Consider the following 17,113-nt stretch of genomic DNA (forward strand, 5'->3'; position numbering starts at 1 on the left):
GCCTAGGAGTCCAAATTTATTCCATGATCATCATTAAGAACCCCATCTCACATTTACACAGTACTTGAGAGAGTATAAAGGGCTCTCAAGACAGCCCTGTGTGGGCACTTGGCAGACAGGCATTTAACACTTTTCCTTTTCCACAGGAAAATAAAGCACAGAGGTTAAGTAATCGGCCCAAGGTCAGGGAAAGGTCTGCCCTCGCACCCAGTTTGTATCGTGAAGTGCTCCTAAGTTTGCCCAGTTGTTTTTAAAAAGAGTTTTATGTTTACTTATTTTTGAGAGAGAGACAGAGCATGAGCAGGGGAGGGGCAGAGAGAGGGAGACACAGAATCCGAAGCAGGCTCCAGGCCCCGAGCTGTCAGCACAGAGTCCGACGCGGGGCTCGAGCTCACGGACTGCGAGATCATGACCTGAGCTGAAGTCAGATGTTCAACTGACTGAGCCACCCACGTGCCCCTGCCCAGTTCTTTTTAAAATGCCATTGTTCCAGGGGCACCAGGGGGGGTTCAGTCGGTTAAGCATCTAGTCAAGACTCTCTGTCTCGGGTCGGGTCATGATTTCCCAGTTCATGAGTTCAAGCCCCCCATCGGGCTCTCTGCTAATGGTACAGAGGCTGCTTGGGATTCTCGCTCTCCCACTCTCTGTGCCCCTACCCTGCTCACATGCACACTCTCTCGCAAAATAAATAGATGAAATAAAATGAAATAAAATGCAACCGTTTCACATATTCACCTAAAACTTACTCCTTCTCCACAACCGGACACTTGTGAACTCAAGATCTAACCACCTCGCACGGGGGCCAGAGGCTCTCACCCAAGTGCTTACATCTATGCCTCCCCGAAATAATACATGTACGTCTACCCCCCCCCAACCTCTGTCCCACTACGTAGAGTGCAAAGCTTCTGTTCCATCTGTTTTTCCTGTGTATAAATGTCCACATGAAATAGTGAACAAAATACTTGGTGACCTGCACACCCTATCAAATGTTTAAGCATCGTCACCATTATTTCCTGTTTGCGTACCTGTCCTCACCCACTTCTCCCTGGAAGTGCCCTCTCAGACTTGCCTCCACCCAATCCCAAACCCGATTCTGCAACTTGTCAGGTCCACCCCGGGGGAGCAGCGGCCTCACGACTCTGCGCACACTTCGTGTGCTCTGCCACCTTCCACCAAACAGTGCCTCCCCCACAACCCCCAAACCCCACCCCAGGCTGCTAGGAATGACAGCCGGCGGTGGGGGCGGGGAGGGGGGGGTCACCAAAAAAGGCAGTAACTCTGATACGTCTACACCCACCACCCTCTTTGTAGTCTTTCCACTGCACGCCCTCCTCCTCGCCTGGGTAAGTGCCCTGATGGGCAGCCAGACTCCAGCGTCTGAAAGGACCAGTGTGACGTAGCGGTGGAGAGCATGGCACGAGAAGGGCGCCTGGGTGGCTCAGTCAGTTAAGTGTCCGACTCGATTTCAGCTCAGCTCATGATTTTCACGATTCGGGAGTCTGAGCCCTGCGAGGGGGCTCTGTGCTAGCAGTGTGGAGCCTGCTTGGGATTCTTTCTCTCTCTCCCCCTCCCCTGCTCTCTCTCCCTCTAAATAAAGAAACATTTAAAAAAATTTTTTTTTTTTTTAAAAAGAGCATGGCTCTAGAGTCAGACTGCAAGATTTCAGATCTACTCACTGGGTGACCTAGGTTACTTAGTCACGTGGAACTGCCCTGTCTTCACCTGTAAACGATGCCCGTGCTAGTCCCCACCTCCAAGGAAAGCAATGAGGATAAGGGAAATAATGCAAGTGCTTAGAATGGTGACCAGCACTTAGAACTCAATAAATCCCAGTGACTGCTATTTTCAGGAGTCAACGCACAATGCCAGCCACCCTAACTCGGACATTTAATGAGCACCTACTATGCACAGGCACAGAGTGGGGTACAGGCCACACAGAGATTAGGAATCAAAGCGTTGAGGAGCTCTAGCTAGTAGGAACGCTGATGTGTGAGCCACCAGTCAGAGGGCACAATACTCCAAATATAAAGCACTAGGAGGTGGGGTTGATGCAAGCTTCCAGAGGTGGGTAATGCCTCACCTAGGTCTTTAAGGACAAAGGGGAGTTTCCCTGGCAAAGAGGAAGGAAATAAAGAAGGGAGAAAATTTTCCCTGCAAAAGAAACAATTAGCAAAGGGGGCGCCTGCGTGGCTCAGTCGGTTAAGCGTCCCACTCTTGATTTCAGCTCAGGTCATGATCTTGCAGTTCATGAGAGAGAGCCCCATTTTGGGCTCTGCGATGACAACAGAGCCCGCTCGGGATTCTCTCTCTCCCTCTCTAGCTGCTCCTCCCCTGCTCTCTCTTTCTCGCAAAATAAATACACGAACTTTTAAAAAGAGAAACAACAAAGGAAAGGAAATACGGGAGATCATGCTACATTTAGGCTTGGGCATCATTTTGGTCACCGGGAACACTTTCCAGGGACGTGTAATTTGGGGGCACGGGAGAGAGGAGCAGGAGAGCTTCATGGGCGGCACAGGAGGCTCTTGGCAGGTAGCTCAGGGTGGCCCATGAACCACCCCCCACTGGTATAATCACAACCTACCAGAGACTCACCAGGAATGTTTGCTGAAACTACAGATGTCTGAGCCCCACCCGGGGCTACAGAACCAAAATCTCTGGGGAGGGGGCCCAGACACCTGCATTTAACACATTCCCCAGGGGAGATTCCTACTTTTTCGCTACAATCACACACAGCAAGATTTGAGAATCACCACCCCAGATAAGACGCCCAGTCCCTCTGAGGCCTTGCAAGCTATGGCCTCAGCAATTTCTCAGTCCCAATATTCAAGTCTAGCTCCTTGAGAAATAATCCCTGGTGATGAGCACCCACACATGGGAATGTGAACTGATATGCGCTTTCTGAAAGGCATTGGGCAATGCGTTTGAAAAGCCTTGAAAAGTACGTACCTCTGACCCAGGCTAAATCCTTCAGGGGAAACTGTCAATGTCAATCAACGTCTAGCTTCAAGGATATACTCACTGCAGTGTCGCTTATAATTAGTGAAAAACCGGGCACAGCCTAAACACGAATCCGTACGGAACACGTGGAACTGGCACCCATCTCAAAGTCTTTGCACACTCTCCCCCTGACCTGGAACATTCTTCCTCGGATATCCACATACGTCATACGGTGTTGCTCTAAGGTCACCTTTTCCGTGAGACCTTCCCTAGCCACCTTATTTAAAAACAACAACATCGCCCCTGCTCTATATTTCCCCATTCTAATATACAAAAGAACTAACTTATTCAGTTTGTCTGTCCCCACTCCCCTAGAATGTCCAAGAGACAGGGACTTGTGTCCATGTTATTTACTGCTGTGTCCCTGGCACTTAACACAGAACTTGGCATACAGTCAGCCCTCAGATACAGGTCAACTGAATAAATCAACTGTTACACAAACAAAACAGTGGAACACCACACAACATTAAAACTGACATGGCTCATAATTGCATACGCGGAAAGACAGCGTAAGTGCAAAGCTAAGTGAAAAAAGAAATTTCTGGCACAGCGCAGGCCACGTGAACCTTTGTCTAAAACATGCGTACATAACCCACTTTGTAATCAAGTGGTTATGGGCGAGTTCTATTCTTTACTTAACTGAAATTTCTTAGTTTTTCTTCCATTAACTTTATATTGCTTGCATAATCTTTGAGAAGTAATCCCTCATGAAATGCTCTCAAAACATTTGCTAATTTTTTTTTTTTTTTAGAAATAAGCTTCCTCCTTAGTGACTTAATTAGGGTGTCCCTAATTAAGGCCAGCACAACATCAAAGAGGCCAGGTTCCAAGGGACCCTTGCTTCAGGTCGACTCCTGGCTGCAAGACGACCTCAGTCCCTCCAGCAGCAGTTTGCGGAGCCTCGGAGTGCTCAGATGCCAAAGGCTTGGCCACCAGCTAGCTACTCCTGGCTCTGCTCCCCGCTACTTGCTTCCTATTGGGGTGCCTCATCCAATTATTCAGGCCCGAGATCACATCCTGCTGGAGAGCTGGCTTTGAAGGTTCAGTAAACAATCACTTCAAAACAAAGCACAACCATTAAACCAAACTCAAAGACTTCCTTAATGACTCCGTGCTCAGCTGCAGGAGCCGGGCTCAAGCAAGCCAGGCCTCAGAAGTGAAGCTGAGGTCTCCCTGGAAACTAATCTCGAAGCATTTCCAGCCTCCTACTGCAAATATCCCCCCTTCCTGTTTTGCACTCAGTCATGTGGGGTGCAGAGCCGTTACTGGGACGACCCCGATGGAGGGGGGGGTTCCTCAGTAGAACAAACGTGTGTCCTGTGGTTGTCACCTTCGACGGCTGCATCAGAGCCTTAGGTCTCACACCCTGCCTGCCCCCCACCTACTTCCGTCTACTGACAAATCAGAGGCACCCATGGGGTGAGTCAACCACCCAACAATATCACGTTGGCTGGGTCAAACTCTGCTTTAAATAGAGGCCCCTGGAGCTCCTTGAAGCACTTCAGAGAAGAGCCTAGATGGTTATACTTCATCTGGTTCATCGTGAGTCCTAAAGGTATAGAAAGGGCAATCAACAAAGACATCAATGAAACACACCCATTACAGAATCTGAAAAGGAAATTCTCAAACACCATGCTGTGAGAGCCCACGGTGGTAGACGAGCACAGACCCTGGGACTGCATGGGTTCAAATCCCAGCCTTACCTCACCCTAGCTATATGAGGTGGGCAAACGGTTTAACCTCTCTGCACCTCACTTTCTCCATCTGTAAAATGGGAGTTATAGCAGTAACTACCTCACTGTGGATATACAGGAAGTACCTGGGTTGCTGGGAGGAGTAAGAGTCTATCTGTAAAGCACTAGAAGAGTGCCTGGTTGTGCCACATAAAGGCTTATTAAATAGCAAAATAAAACATAGTTCTCAGTTTAGGTGTCACTTGTACCAAAGCCTTCCCTGACCCTGTCCTCTGGCTCCAAATGAAAATCAGAGGCCCTCTCCCAAGATCCTGCTGTTTGTCTGCTCCTCTTCTAGACAAAACAACTTTAGGGCAAGGACTTTATCTGTCTTGTTCACAGGTATATCTCTGCCCCCAGCAGCGCCTGGCACATAACAGCCACATCATGATATCTGTTGAATACATGTACCGTGTTCTCTCAAATTACTCGTTATGTTGAGAATTGAAAAGCATATATTGTCTCTATTGCATATCAAAGTGGAGATACAGGTTTCTTGGATTTTCTGAAACATTTCATCCTGTTATGGGCAGGATACTCCACTAGAAACTACCAGGGTAGCTCAGACAAGAGCTACTCAAGAGCATTTTGTTTAGCATTTATTTCATGCTATGCCCTTTCCATATACTTTCTCATGTAAACCTCTAAAACTTTAAGAGGGAAGTATTATTTCCCCCATTTCACAGATACGAAAATCAAGTCTCAGGGAGGTTGAGCAACTTGCCCAGAGTAATTGAGCTACAAAGTGGCAGAGCCAGGCTTCAAAGCCCAAGGGCAACCGCTTAAGGTAGAATGCCACAAATACTAGATGGAATCAACACAGAATGTGAAGAATGCCTAAGGCTATCTGGCTTGGTGGAAAAAAGAGGGCCCAGAAAGGAGATAACTTTGTAGCGGGGCCTTGAAGGATGAGAAAGATTTCAACAGACAACAATAGAGAGAGTCTGCATTGCACTGTCCAAGCAGGACAAACGGCAAGCGTGAGAGGCATGGGATGTGCTCCAAGAAGCCAGGGACTCCGGGATGGGGAGCACTCGGCCTGCAGCAGAGCACTGGGCTAGGGCCAAACTGCAGGCGTCCTTGAATCCAGGCTAAGGCAGGTGAGCCCCATTCAGCAAGTAGGAAGAACCCCAATATGGCCAAGTCCTAGAAAGGAACAGAAGATCAGTGCAAAGCTGCTGCTACAGGGCAGGCTAGAGGCAAATGAGGCCACTTTTCGGGTGGTCATTCCAGAAAAAGGAGGGAGAATTCAAACAATGAAGACAGAAAAAGATGGGCCTTATGAAGCAACTCCTCTCCCCTTAATATCACATCTCGGCCAACACTTTTTTTTTTTTTTTTAAATATAAGCATTAAATGCCCTGAGGACCTCAGCCAGGCACCCAGCCCTCCTCTCCCTTGATATACAGTGAGTTTGCAAATAGAGAACTGCAAATAGGCTCAGCTGAGGCAGATGAGGTTAAAAATGAACTCAGGAGTCATTTACTTAGCATGAAAAAAAAAAAAAAACCAAAAAACTCCATCTCTTGCAACTTCACTGCAAATTCGAAATAACAGCCAGGTCAAGGGTGGGGTAGCATTTGCCCTAAGAAGTGAGGCAGAGAGAATTACTATCCTGATTTAAAGAGTCAGCCGCGAACATTCGAGGGCCAGCACACAGGGCACAGTGTGGAGTGCTTCACAAGCAAGGCCTCATTTCGGAGTCATCTAAGGTGGGTACTTTCTTAGACCCATCTACAGAAGAGGAAAAGGAGGCTGAGAGATTAAGCAAATTGCCCACAGTAGTGAAAACCAGATCTCTTTCCCTCTAAGGTCAACAGTAGCTCTAGAATTTCTTCAGGAGGGCTTCAGAGACAATGAAGGAGCCAGAAGGAAACAGAGGTGTGCAGGAAGCTCACTATTTTTACTTAGATGGTATGTTATATACAGATCTGTACTGTCCAATATGGTAGTTGTTAGCCACATAGGGCATTTTTAAAAAATTGAAACTGAGTAAAACTTAAAAATCAGTTCCTAGGTCACAGCCATACTTCAAGTGCTCAACAGTCAGATGTGCTACTGGCTAACATTTGACAATTTCCATTATTGTAGAAAATCATACTGGAGGGGCACCTGGGTGGCTCAGTCGGTTAAGCATCCAACTTTGGCTCAAGTCATGATCTCACAGTTCATGAGTTCGAGCCCCACATCAGGCTCTCTGCTGTCAGCACAGAGCATGCTTTGGATCCTCTGTCCCTCTCTCTCTCTGCCTAAACATTTTTTTAAAAAAAGAAAATTATTTTGGACAGGGCTACTGTATATTTAAAATTGTTAAGAATGCTAAAAATGCTTTTTCTATTTTTCTATTTCAATTATTCACTTTAATGTTGTTTCACCATAAATTTTTGTTTTTTTATTTTATTATTTTTTTAATGTTTATTTACTTTTGAGAGACAGCCAAGGCGCAAGCGGGGGAGAGGCAGAGAGAGAGGGAGACACAGAATCCGAAGCAGGATCCAAGCTCTGAGCTGTCAGCACAGAGCCCGACGCGGGGCTCGAACCCACAAACTGTGAGATCATAACCTGAGCCGAAGTCAGAAGCTTATCCAACTGAACCACCCAGGTGCCCCTATTTTTATTTTTAATCATGGCAAAATACATATAACATACAATCTACCCTCTTGGCCACTCTTAAGTGTCCAGTTCAATAGTGTTAAGTATATTCACGTTGTTGTGCAAACATCTAAACATGCTTTTACTCAGACTTCGGTAAGGTTGAGAAAAATACTTTTAAGGATGCTGAAACTGTTTGTAACTCAGTGGTTCTCAAGCCTGACTACACATTAGAATTACCTGGGGGTACTTTACAAAAAAAACTGAATGTCCAAGATGTACCCCAGAAGCACTGAATGACAGCTTCCAGGAAATAGGGTCCAGGTATCAGTGTGGTAAGGCTGGCAGGGAATCCGATGCTCTTATGCCTGTAACCAGGCCCATTCTACCAAAAGGGGCACACCTGCCCAGAACCTCCTTCTCTGGACAGACCCAATCCTCCAGCCCCCTAGAGACCCGTCCTGTGTGTGTGTGGGGGGGGGGGGTGGTGGCGGGGAAGGGAGTTCCAGGCAAAGCCTGCCGTCCACCTCCAGGACTCGGGAGGCCACTGATGCTGAGCAAACTCAGATTTTACTGCTGCCCAAATTCTTCGAGGAGAAGAAAGCAAATAAAAAGACACACAGCTCAAAGGCACTCAATTGATTTTTTTTTTTCACCCACTTAAACTAGACAGGAAAAGAAAAACCACTTAGAAACTACGACCAAGGCTGTATATGCCAAGAATCAGCACAGGAAGGAGTTTTTTTGGCGATCCCATCAACTTCTCCAAACACAGACCTGAAATGGCTCTACAGACTGAACCAAACCAGAGGGCTACCGGGACATAATTAAATACAGAAAGCTCTTTTACAAGGAAGTTCCAGGGCTGGACACAAAATGAGTTCAAGGTAAGGAGTTCTTTTTGAGGCCTCATTTGAACTTTGGGTGAACTTATTTAACTCCTGTAATTAGAAAGGATTGCCAGGCTTGTATAGTCGTCCAGTCTCAGGGACCGATGGGTTCCCTGGACATATAAACATGGCCCTCTGGCCAGTTATGGAGAAGAAGACTGCAGACACTTTGCATGAGGACAAGGACAGGAGCCAAGGGTGACAGGCCAGAGCCTGGCCCAAAGGCTTCTTTCCCCTCTGCACACCCAGAAGAGGAAAGGAGAATGCCAGGTTGTCTGTTAGAGAAGACTGGTGAGTGGGAGAGGGAAGGAAGCCACAACATATCAATAGATCATAAATTAAATGACTTCCACAAAAGTGACAGCCAGATGGGAGCCGCCGGCCCTACAGCAGTCCTCACACCATCTGAGCTCAAGTTCACACCTCCAGGTTGGCTCTGGGCTAGAGGCACAGAGATAGGACCCTGATTCCTTCCTCGAGCCTCCTGTAGTACTAGGAAAGTGTTCCGTATGCTGTCCTCTAGCAATAACACCCCCCCCCCCCCCACTTTCAGCACGTTCTAAAGAGCTCCAGCTTTAGGATCAAATGGGTCAAGGTCTAAAGACCAATCCACCTCACCACGGCCTTAGGTAAGTCACTGCCTCTCTTCAAGCCTCAGTTTTCCCATCTGTAAAGTGGGGTTGATGTGAGGATAGCAAGACTCCATGCCCACCAAGCACTCAGCGCAATGCCTGGCACATAGCAGCCTCTCACAAGTCCCTTCCTGCTCCACGTTCACCATATGCAACGAACACTCAGCACCTACCATGTACCAGGTGGCGTGTGAGAGCATCCTAAAAAAGGAAGCAGCTGAGACGACAGAGCCCCATGCCAAGGTCCTCCTTGGGCTAAGAGAAGGGAAACACTGCCAATGGGTGGGCTGGTCTGGAATCTAAGCTGGGTGGGTTTAGTTTTGCTTTTGGGGGGGTTGTGTGTGTCTGTGTTTCAGATACTCAGAGGAAACCTTCCACAATCTCCAACTAATTCAAGGGAGAACCTGGGCAATCAAATACAACAGGCTTCCTCAACGCTCAGCCAATTAATTTACTCCACTTGCCTCTCTGGTTTGCTACTTAATAAAGCCGTATCAGCAGTACAATCTGCAAGTCGGAGTTAAACTGCTTAAGGCATCCGTCAGTTCCCTCTAAGGAGCCCCAGATACTTCTTGTCTGATGTCCTAGGCAGCTAAATCTGCCTTTGGCTTTTGTTTGGTTAGGGGAGAAGTATTTCTTTGTTTTTGCAGAGGTGTGGGTTTCAGGGGAAAGTGTCCCGAAGGCAGTTCCGAGAAGTAATGGTGAACTTGGTATGATCTCATTTTTCCATACCCAATTTGAACACCTAAACGGTCTCCTGCAGAAGGAATCTTGCCAGCTCTCACCCATCCCCGGGAAGACTGGAAAAGCCTAGATGAAAATTACAGATAAAGCATCTAATAGATCAATAGTTTCAACCTTTTCATCCTCCAAACATTTTAACAACCTCAAATGAACTGGCCATATTGACAGATATCATTTTAGCTTTTTCCCTTTCCCTGGCTGCAAAAGAGCATTTCAATGTACAAGAGGTCAGTCAGCAGCTGAGAAGACAGAGTTTGCACAGGACATACTTCCACTAAAAAGTTGCTGACTGTTTCCCTGAAATTCAGATTTAACTGGGAATTCTCTATCTTTACTTGCTGAATCATAGCATCAACTTTGCAACCTTGCTGATGCTCAATAAATACTATAGAATTATGAGTTACTCTCATAAGAACTGGCTGATAGCTGAACCGGGCAAAATTCAAACTCAGCTCATCTTCCGTTCAAACCATGACCTAGGATTGACCTTCTCTCTTTGTTCAGGGCATCGCTAACTGCAGAAATTCAGAACATAAAGGTTCACAGCATCAAGCAACAAGTTCTAAACAATTTGGCAAAATATGATGTATAAGGGATTTTCCCAGAGAAACATCCAAGCTAAGACCAAAAAAAACCAAAACCAAAACAAACAAACAAGACTTCTTTCTAAATCTGGATGAGATCTGCACCTAAAAAACCAAACAGATTGATCCAGATAGAACAGGCCCTAAATCTTTGAACAGCCACCCATTCTGGGCGGTTTCCTGCTGCAGATTTTATGATATCTTCACTTCACCTTCTCTCACAGGCCCAAACTGAGGAAGCTGTAAAATCCTGGGCAAACACAGCCATTTGTGAAGAGAAAAGCCAACATGAGGCCCATCTGTACTTTACAAGGGTTTTGCTCGTCCTGCTTTTGTGTGTCACCATTTACAAGGAAGCCAGCCTCCCTTCAGAGCACCTGGCTGCTCTTAGAGGCCTTGGCTGGGTTTTCAGTATCTTCCTAGAGAAAATATTTTTATTATTTTTTTTTGGAAGAGTCAAAGGCAAGCCCTTCAAGGACTGACTGATGCCCTTCCTTCGTGGCCACCATATTACACTCACGTTATCTACTCATGACCCACAGGACAAGCTGCTCTCCAAGGACCTGCCTCAGTGGCTCTCTGGCTCCTCGCTGCCCAGCAAAAGGCCTTCCACATAGCAGGCCCTCGATAAACACCAAGGAAGGGAGCCTCTTGTCTGACAGGAACCCTGAAGCCAAAGCGGCAGGGCGGGGGGGAAAACAACCCTGAAATCATTATCCAGTGCTGGACCCAATACCCGCATTCTTGATCTATGATAAGTAAGGGAAAATACCATGTCATGCCTTCGAACCACAAAAGATTTCCATGGAATTCAAGAAGCTCCTTTAGCAGCTCTAATTTTAAGGCAGAACCTAGGAGAGAGGATACTGGTACAAACAGAGGTGGCGGGCAGTGGAGAGGAACTGAACAAGGCCCCTATTCTGCTCGGTGCAGGTGCTGGTAACAGGACACCCCTGTCCACAGGGGGACGTAGGGTAGGGAATTCAAGGTGTGGTCGGGTGTTCTTCACCCCCCAGTCTCATTACATAACCCCCAACACAGTCTCGAACCTAGTACAAAGTTCTCCCTGCACCAGGCCCAATTCAGCTCCCGACATACTGATTCTTGAGCAACAAAGCTGAGGAAAATATTTGGTTTTAGGATCCAACTTTAAAACACACACACACACACACACACACACACACACACACACACAAGTTAATTATTAAAAGAAGCAAGATAGCCACAAAGTGACCTGCCCTCGAGTTTGGCCAATCTCCTGGTCTTAAAAGCACCCGAAACACCACCAAATTCTATGGCTGGTTCAATTACCTAAATAAAAAAATATATATATATATATATATTTTTTTTTTTTAACTACCACAGCATCAAATCCCTATGCTGTATACCTTAAACTAATATAATGTCAAATGTCAGTTATAGCTCAATAAATAAGTAATGGCTCATATCTGCTATTTGTTGTACATAGCCTGTTTTTCTTGGCATTTGGCTTGAAACTACAAAAAAGATTCTAGGCCCTCTTTAATGTCTAAATGTTGTCAAGCATCAGAAGCCAGTCAACTGGCCTTCCATACAGTCACTTCCATGCTATAGTTCCCCCAGATGTATGAGCAACAAGCCCTTGCCTCCAGCCACATGAATCTCATCTCCCCTTTCCTTTGGGACCAGCTCACATCAGACAACTTGATTTATGTGGACGGGCGGAAAGGCAGCCAGTAAGCGATTTTGCACACCACCATCATTAGTGACCACCACCACAGTGGGGTGGAAGGCAGGAGGAAAAAAAACACAAGGTTTCCTCTCGTCAAGGAATCAATAAGTTATTTAACAGCTGCTGCTGGATCCCGATGGAAGACGAGTGAGGGTTACTTCCGCACCCTTCCCCTGAAAAGGATAAAACACTGAGGATTTAGCCAGATGAAGGATCATTAGAAAAAAGTAGAAAGTTTCCTCTCTAGCTTCTCAATGTCTTGAGGTTTTTTTTTGGTTTTAGGAGATATATGGTGTTAGGCCTTGAAATTATTCCATTTTTTGTTGTTGTTGTTTTTTTTTTTTCCTCTCCTCCAAAGAGGAAACTGACTCCCTTCCTGTGTTGCTGTACATTTTGGAGAATCAAATGCTGCTTAAAAAAAAAAAAAAAAAAAAATTCCTTACCCTTTCCTCACCCCAGTGTAACATTCCTTCTGGGAAAATAACCTAAAAATTTTCTCAAGATGGGATTCCAAATGGGTTTCCAACATATACACTTGTCCTTCAAAGCAAAGAGAAAGGGGACCAAAGACATTAGAAACCCATCATGGCAGTTCAAAAAAGAGGAAAACAAGGATAAACAGGTCATTAGAAAGCCACCTGATTTCAGATATGAAAGACTGACTTTAATTGCTGGTGACTTCAAGCATTATGCATACTACACGTTGCTTATCCTATGTGGCCAAATGTTTTAATTCCTTTTTAAAATGTCACTCCCATCCTATCCATAAAGTCTTTTAAGAAGAAAACTCCATGAAAATATCCAACAATTATCTTATGCATAAACAATCTTGGAAATAAGTCAACTCCTCTCTTTTTCCTTATCTCTACTCCCCAAAAAGTCTGGAATTCTGCAGACCCCAAGGCAAGTTTTAGTCTTCAACTCAAGCTTGCTTTTACAATCTTTGCCAAAACAAAACAAACAACCTTAAAATAAATGCCTTCCCACAGGATGCTGAACAAACCCTACTAAATTCAAAGAGAAAAAAGTCAGGAACCACAAACTATAGATCCAGCCCCGAAGGGGCATTAAATCTTTATTTTTAACTGGAATCTTGCAGAGGGAAAAGCATGCCACCTTAGCACCCACAAATCCCTCTGGCCAGAATGCTAAAGGCAGCCATGGGAGGCAGGTGGAAAACAGGGGGCCCATCCCGTGGTGAGCTACCTTTTGAATGGCTCAGGGTTGAAGCCAATAAATACAAAGAACCAAGACTGGACAGATTAGGAATTAAGGAACAAAGAGAGAAAAAAACTCAAGATGTGAACACGCTGGGACTGCAGTGGGCAGAACTTTTAGGTCACTGGGTCCTTGTTACTACTGAAGGACTAGGAAACATGCATTTCTCTTCTCAAAAAAAAAAAAAAAAACACCCACAGCTTTACCAACCCATCTCAAATTCTTCCCCTGGTGATCAAAATACACACGTGCCTCAAACTAAATCTTTGATTATAAGGCGTATAGAATTTAAGTTAACAAGACCCCCCCTCCCCCCAGAGTCCAAGGCAGGGACACCAATCTTTGTCTCAAAAGAGCACTTCAATAAATCCATGTGGATTGAGGGCAAGGGAATGAAAGAGGCTGTCTTTGAACAGGGAATAATCCACCTAATTCCAAGTGGCTGGATTAAAGGCATTCCTGGACAAGCAGGGTCTCGGGAAAGATAATGCTACATGAATGTCAATTTCTGACAAAAACAAAAAACAAAACAAAAACCAGAAACAAGCAAACAAAAAAAACAAAAAAAAAAAAAAACCTGCCTCTGTAGAAGGATGGACAAGACTGTGATGGAGGCACCTTGGGAAAGTTCACCCTTGAGGAGATGGCAGTTGGTTCTAAAAAGGGGAAGCAGGCCATGACAGCTGAGCATTCCTTTGCAAAGTCCATCTCCCAGGCCAAAGCCTCTCCAAACCTTACACTTCATCAGACAGAAGCTCCTCCAGACGCCCAGGCAGCGGCTGAAGAGGGGCTGTCCACACCCACCGGCTGCACAGCCTTCCAAACCTGCCTACTCGTTTTGGAAGCCGAGCTTTTAATTAAACACCACCTCCCCGGATCTGTTGAGGCAAACTGGGGCTGGGCCAGAGCCAAAGAGAAGCTCCCTAAATACACAAGAAAAAAAAAAAAATCCCCCCACCGCCCCCAATTCCCACCTCCAGGCAGCTCGCACGGCTGGTTATATTTCCTTTGGATGAGTAACACAGGGCCCTGGTCTATCTCTATGCACCAGAAAATCCACATCCAAGGATCAGGTTATCCCCAGTCCCACCCTTTGCAGGAAAAAGCCAGGGTGTTGTTCCCCGCCCCCAATACACACACACGTGCCCGCGCGCGCGCACACCGACACACACAGACACACACACACAATATCTACACAATCCTTCCAAGAGAAAACCGGGAGTCTGTGTTTGGGGGGCGGAGGGGGTAAAAATACAGTTGTTTAGGGGGCTCCAATCTTGCCTTCAGGCTAGGAGGCTCAGCCAGAAGGAAGGTCCCCAGCAAGGCTACTCTGGGAACTTCTGCTTCGCGCCCCTGGGGAGGGTTGAGGGAAGGCATGCATACCCTCACCAGCTGTGGAACAGCCTAATTAATACCTAATTCGCTCAGATTCCGCACCACCCGCCCCCCCCCCCCACCAGGGTGAACCTGAAAGCCCAGGAGGGAGAGGCAAAGCTATCCGGCCGGGGACGCGGGTGGGGGGTGGGGGCTAGTTCCCGCGGCCGGGCAGAGCCCCTATACCCCTCCCCACCACCGCACCAGGTGCCCCCACCCCGTACTCGGGGGAATCAGGTGTGTGCCCAGGCACCCATCCTCCGCGGGTCGCAGACGCTCGGTCCAGCGACAGACAATGGAAAACTTGGGGCCGGGGCCCTGCGCCCCCAGGGAAACGAGATGTTACCGCCCCCTGGGACAATAAGCGTGGAGAGGGCAGGGGGCATGAGACACCCCCAGGGAAGCCGCCCAGCTCGGTGACCCAGCAGTGCCCGGAGCGGCGCCGCGGGTGAGCAGGTGACACCCGGCCAGAGCGCTCCCGCAGGTGGCCGGCGGCCACCGCGTAAGCAAGGGCCGGGCGGACGGCCCGGGGCGGAGGCGAAGCTCCGCGGCGAGGTCACTGCGCGGCCGCCCGCACCGCAGCCGCGCCCCCGGCGTCCTACCTTCATGTCGCTGATGATGGTCTGGAAGAGGCCTCCGAGCGCGCTGCATTCCTTCTCAATCACAGCCTCCATTTTCCCGGCGCCGGCAGGGTGAGGACACACACTCGGGGCCGCCTGGACTGTGCGCGGGGCCGGGGCTCGCTCACCCGCGAACAATTCCACCCTCCGAGCGACCCACCTCCGACTCGCAGCCTCTTCTGCAAAGAGGGCGAAGTGCCCGAGATCGGCTGTTCACTGCCCCAAATAATAATTTTAAAAGCCAAACCGCGCTGCAGCGTGATTCGCCTACATGCAGCGCTCGGCTCCTTGCCTTAAAAATGCCCGGAGAAGACTGACAATCAGGCCACCACTGGTGCCCACGACGGAAACGGCAAAGCCCATCTTGAAGCAAAGAAAACCGCCCGCTGACCCGGGGCCAGCGCCATTTAAAAATCCAAGATTTTCTAATTTAATAATATTTTTGAAGTTAAAAAAAAAATCGACCAACAGCAGAACGCGTCTGCTCGCGGCTCCCGGATCTGTTGCTCGCAGCCGCGGCCGCCGCCTCCTTTTCACTCCTGCGCGCCCGGCCCCGGCGCTCGCTCTGGCGCGGCTCCCGGGGACGTTCGGAGGGGCGCACGCGCGCTCGTGGCCGTGCGTCCGCCGCGGGGGCGCGGGGAGGGCGCGCGCTCGCGGCCGTGCGTCCGCCGCACGCGGGCGGGGCTAGGAGCGCGTGGCCGGGAGGCGCGTGGGGCGCCCGCAGCGGAGGGGAACCGGCGGGCTGTGCAGCGACTAACCCACGCCCGCGGGAGCCGCTTCTTCCTCCGAGCACGCACGGAGCACCCCCTCCTGCCCTGGCCGCGGGTCGGAGCACGGAGAGGCCGTGTCAGCACGCTGCTGGGCGAACGCCCACCCCACAATGGCTGCGAGCGCCGGGAACGGAGGGTGCACCGCCGCTCCCTGGGGACTTGCAGGGTGGCACGCTTAGCGCAGTGCCCAGCATATTGTAGTGAGCGCTCAGTAGGGCGGGAAAACTGCTGTGGCTGCTACTGCAGCCTTCGGGGAAGAGGCCCGTTTTGTGATATCAGGACTGCAGCGCCAGTCACGATTGCAAACAGCAATCGTAATTTGTAATTAATTTGTAATTAACAAATATGTAATTACCGAGAGTTTTGGGGGCGTATCCTATGGCGGGAAGCCCAGTTCAATAAAAGTTGCAGGATACTGGCAAAGCAGATTGATTTGCCATTGTAAAATAAATGTATACTGTGCTTCGATTTATGGGGATTGTTGACTGCCCCTGATTTGGACGGGTTTTTTTTTTTTTTCAGGCCCACTGAGGGGATTGGCTGTTGGTAATAACTGCAGAGAGCCCTGTTGGGAGATTTAACCTGGAAAGAACACAAATGTGCCTAAGTTGATTTGCAGGCCGGTGGTTCATTTTCATAGCTCTACGGCCTAACTGCATAGCTTAACACCAAATAGGCAAGAAGGAAGGGAGAATCAAATGAAAGGCTTTTAAAAGACCTTAAAACATAAGCACCTAACTCTTCACTGCTCCCTTGACCTTTGAGCTTACTTTGTGAAGCACAAAGTACAAAAGGAAAATACTGGCGAGGAGACCAAAGAAATTACATGTAAAATGCTGTAGACTTGTGTCAGACTCACTAATAATAGCTAAAGTTCTGGCTTTGAAAAACGGCATGAGTCAAATACATGGAGGGGCATATCACAGCTGCAGAAGATAATTTTCCCCTGGGCCACCTTGCCCAACTCTTAATCCCAACTACCCTTCTCCGCCCCTCTCCCAAAAATCATAAGGAGGAGTGTTACTTCTGGAATTAACCAATCTTTTAGACAAGTCTTCTGGGTCCCGTCCCCATGGTGATTTGGATGCCTAGGTCACATCTTCACCTTGCCAATAACAGTACGTGATACACAGTTTGCTCTCAATCATTACCATTATAATGATTTTTAATACTATTGGTATTATAGTGATCAGGTCACTGTTTATAGAGCCTGATTGCCTGGGTTCAAACTCCAGTTTACAACCT

At 48.0% G+C, this 17,113-nt stretch overlaps 1 protein-coding gene across 9 annotated transcripts in view; it reads right to left on the reverse strand.

Moving 5' to 3' along the window:
* The window catches only part of MTSS1 (MTSS I-BAR domain containing 1), a 163,209-nt gene extending 147,541 nt beyond the window's left edge, over positions 1-15,668 (reverse strand). For 7 of the 9 annotated variants that reach the window (XM_042924117.1, XM_042924114.1, XM_042924110.1 and 4 more), the window contains exon 1: positions 15,081-15,667. In XM_042924117.1, coding sequence (XP_042780051.1) covers positions 15,081-15,152 — 72 coding nt within the window. In that variant the 5' untranslated portion in view covers positions 15,153-15,667. Of the gene's footprint in view, positions 1-15,080 lie in introns of all 9 variants that reach the window. The other 2 variants (XM_042924111.1, XM_042924109.1) reach the window with 1 other exon arrangement.
* Positions 15,669-17,113: the final 1,445 nt, after the last annotated feature.

Source organism: Panthera leo, chromosome F2, assembly GCF_018350215.1.
Source record: "Panthera leo isolate Ple1 chromosome F2, P.leo_Ple1_pat1.1, whole genome shotgun sequence".
NCBI lineage: Eukaryota > Metazoa > Chordata > Mammalia > Carnivora > Felidae > Panthera > Panthera leo.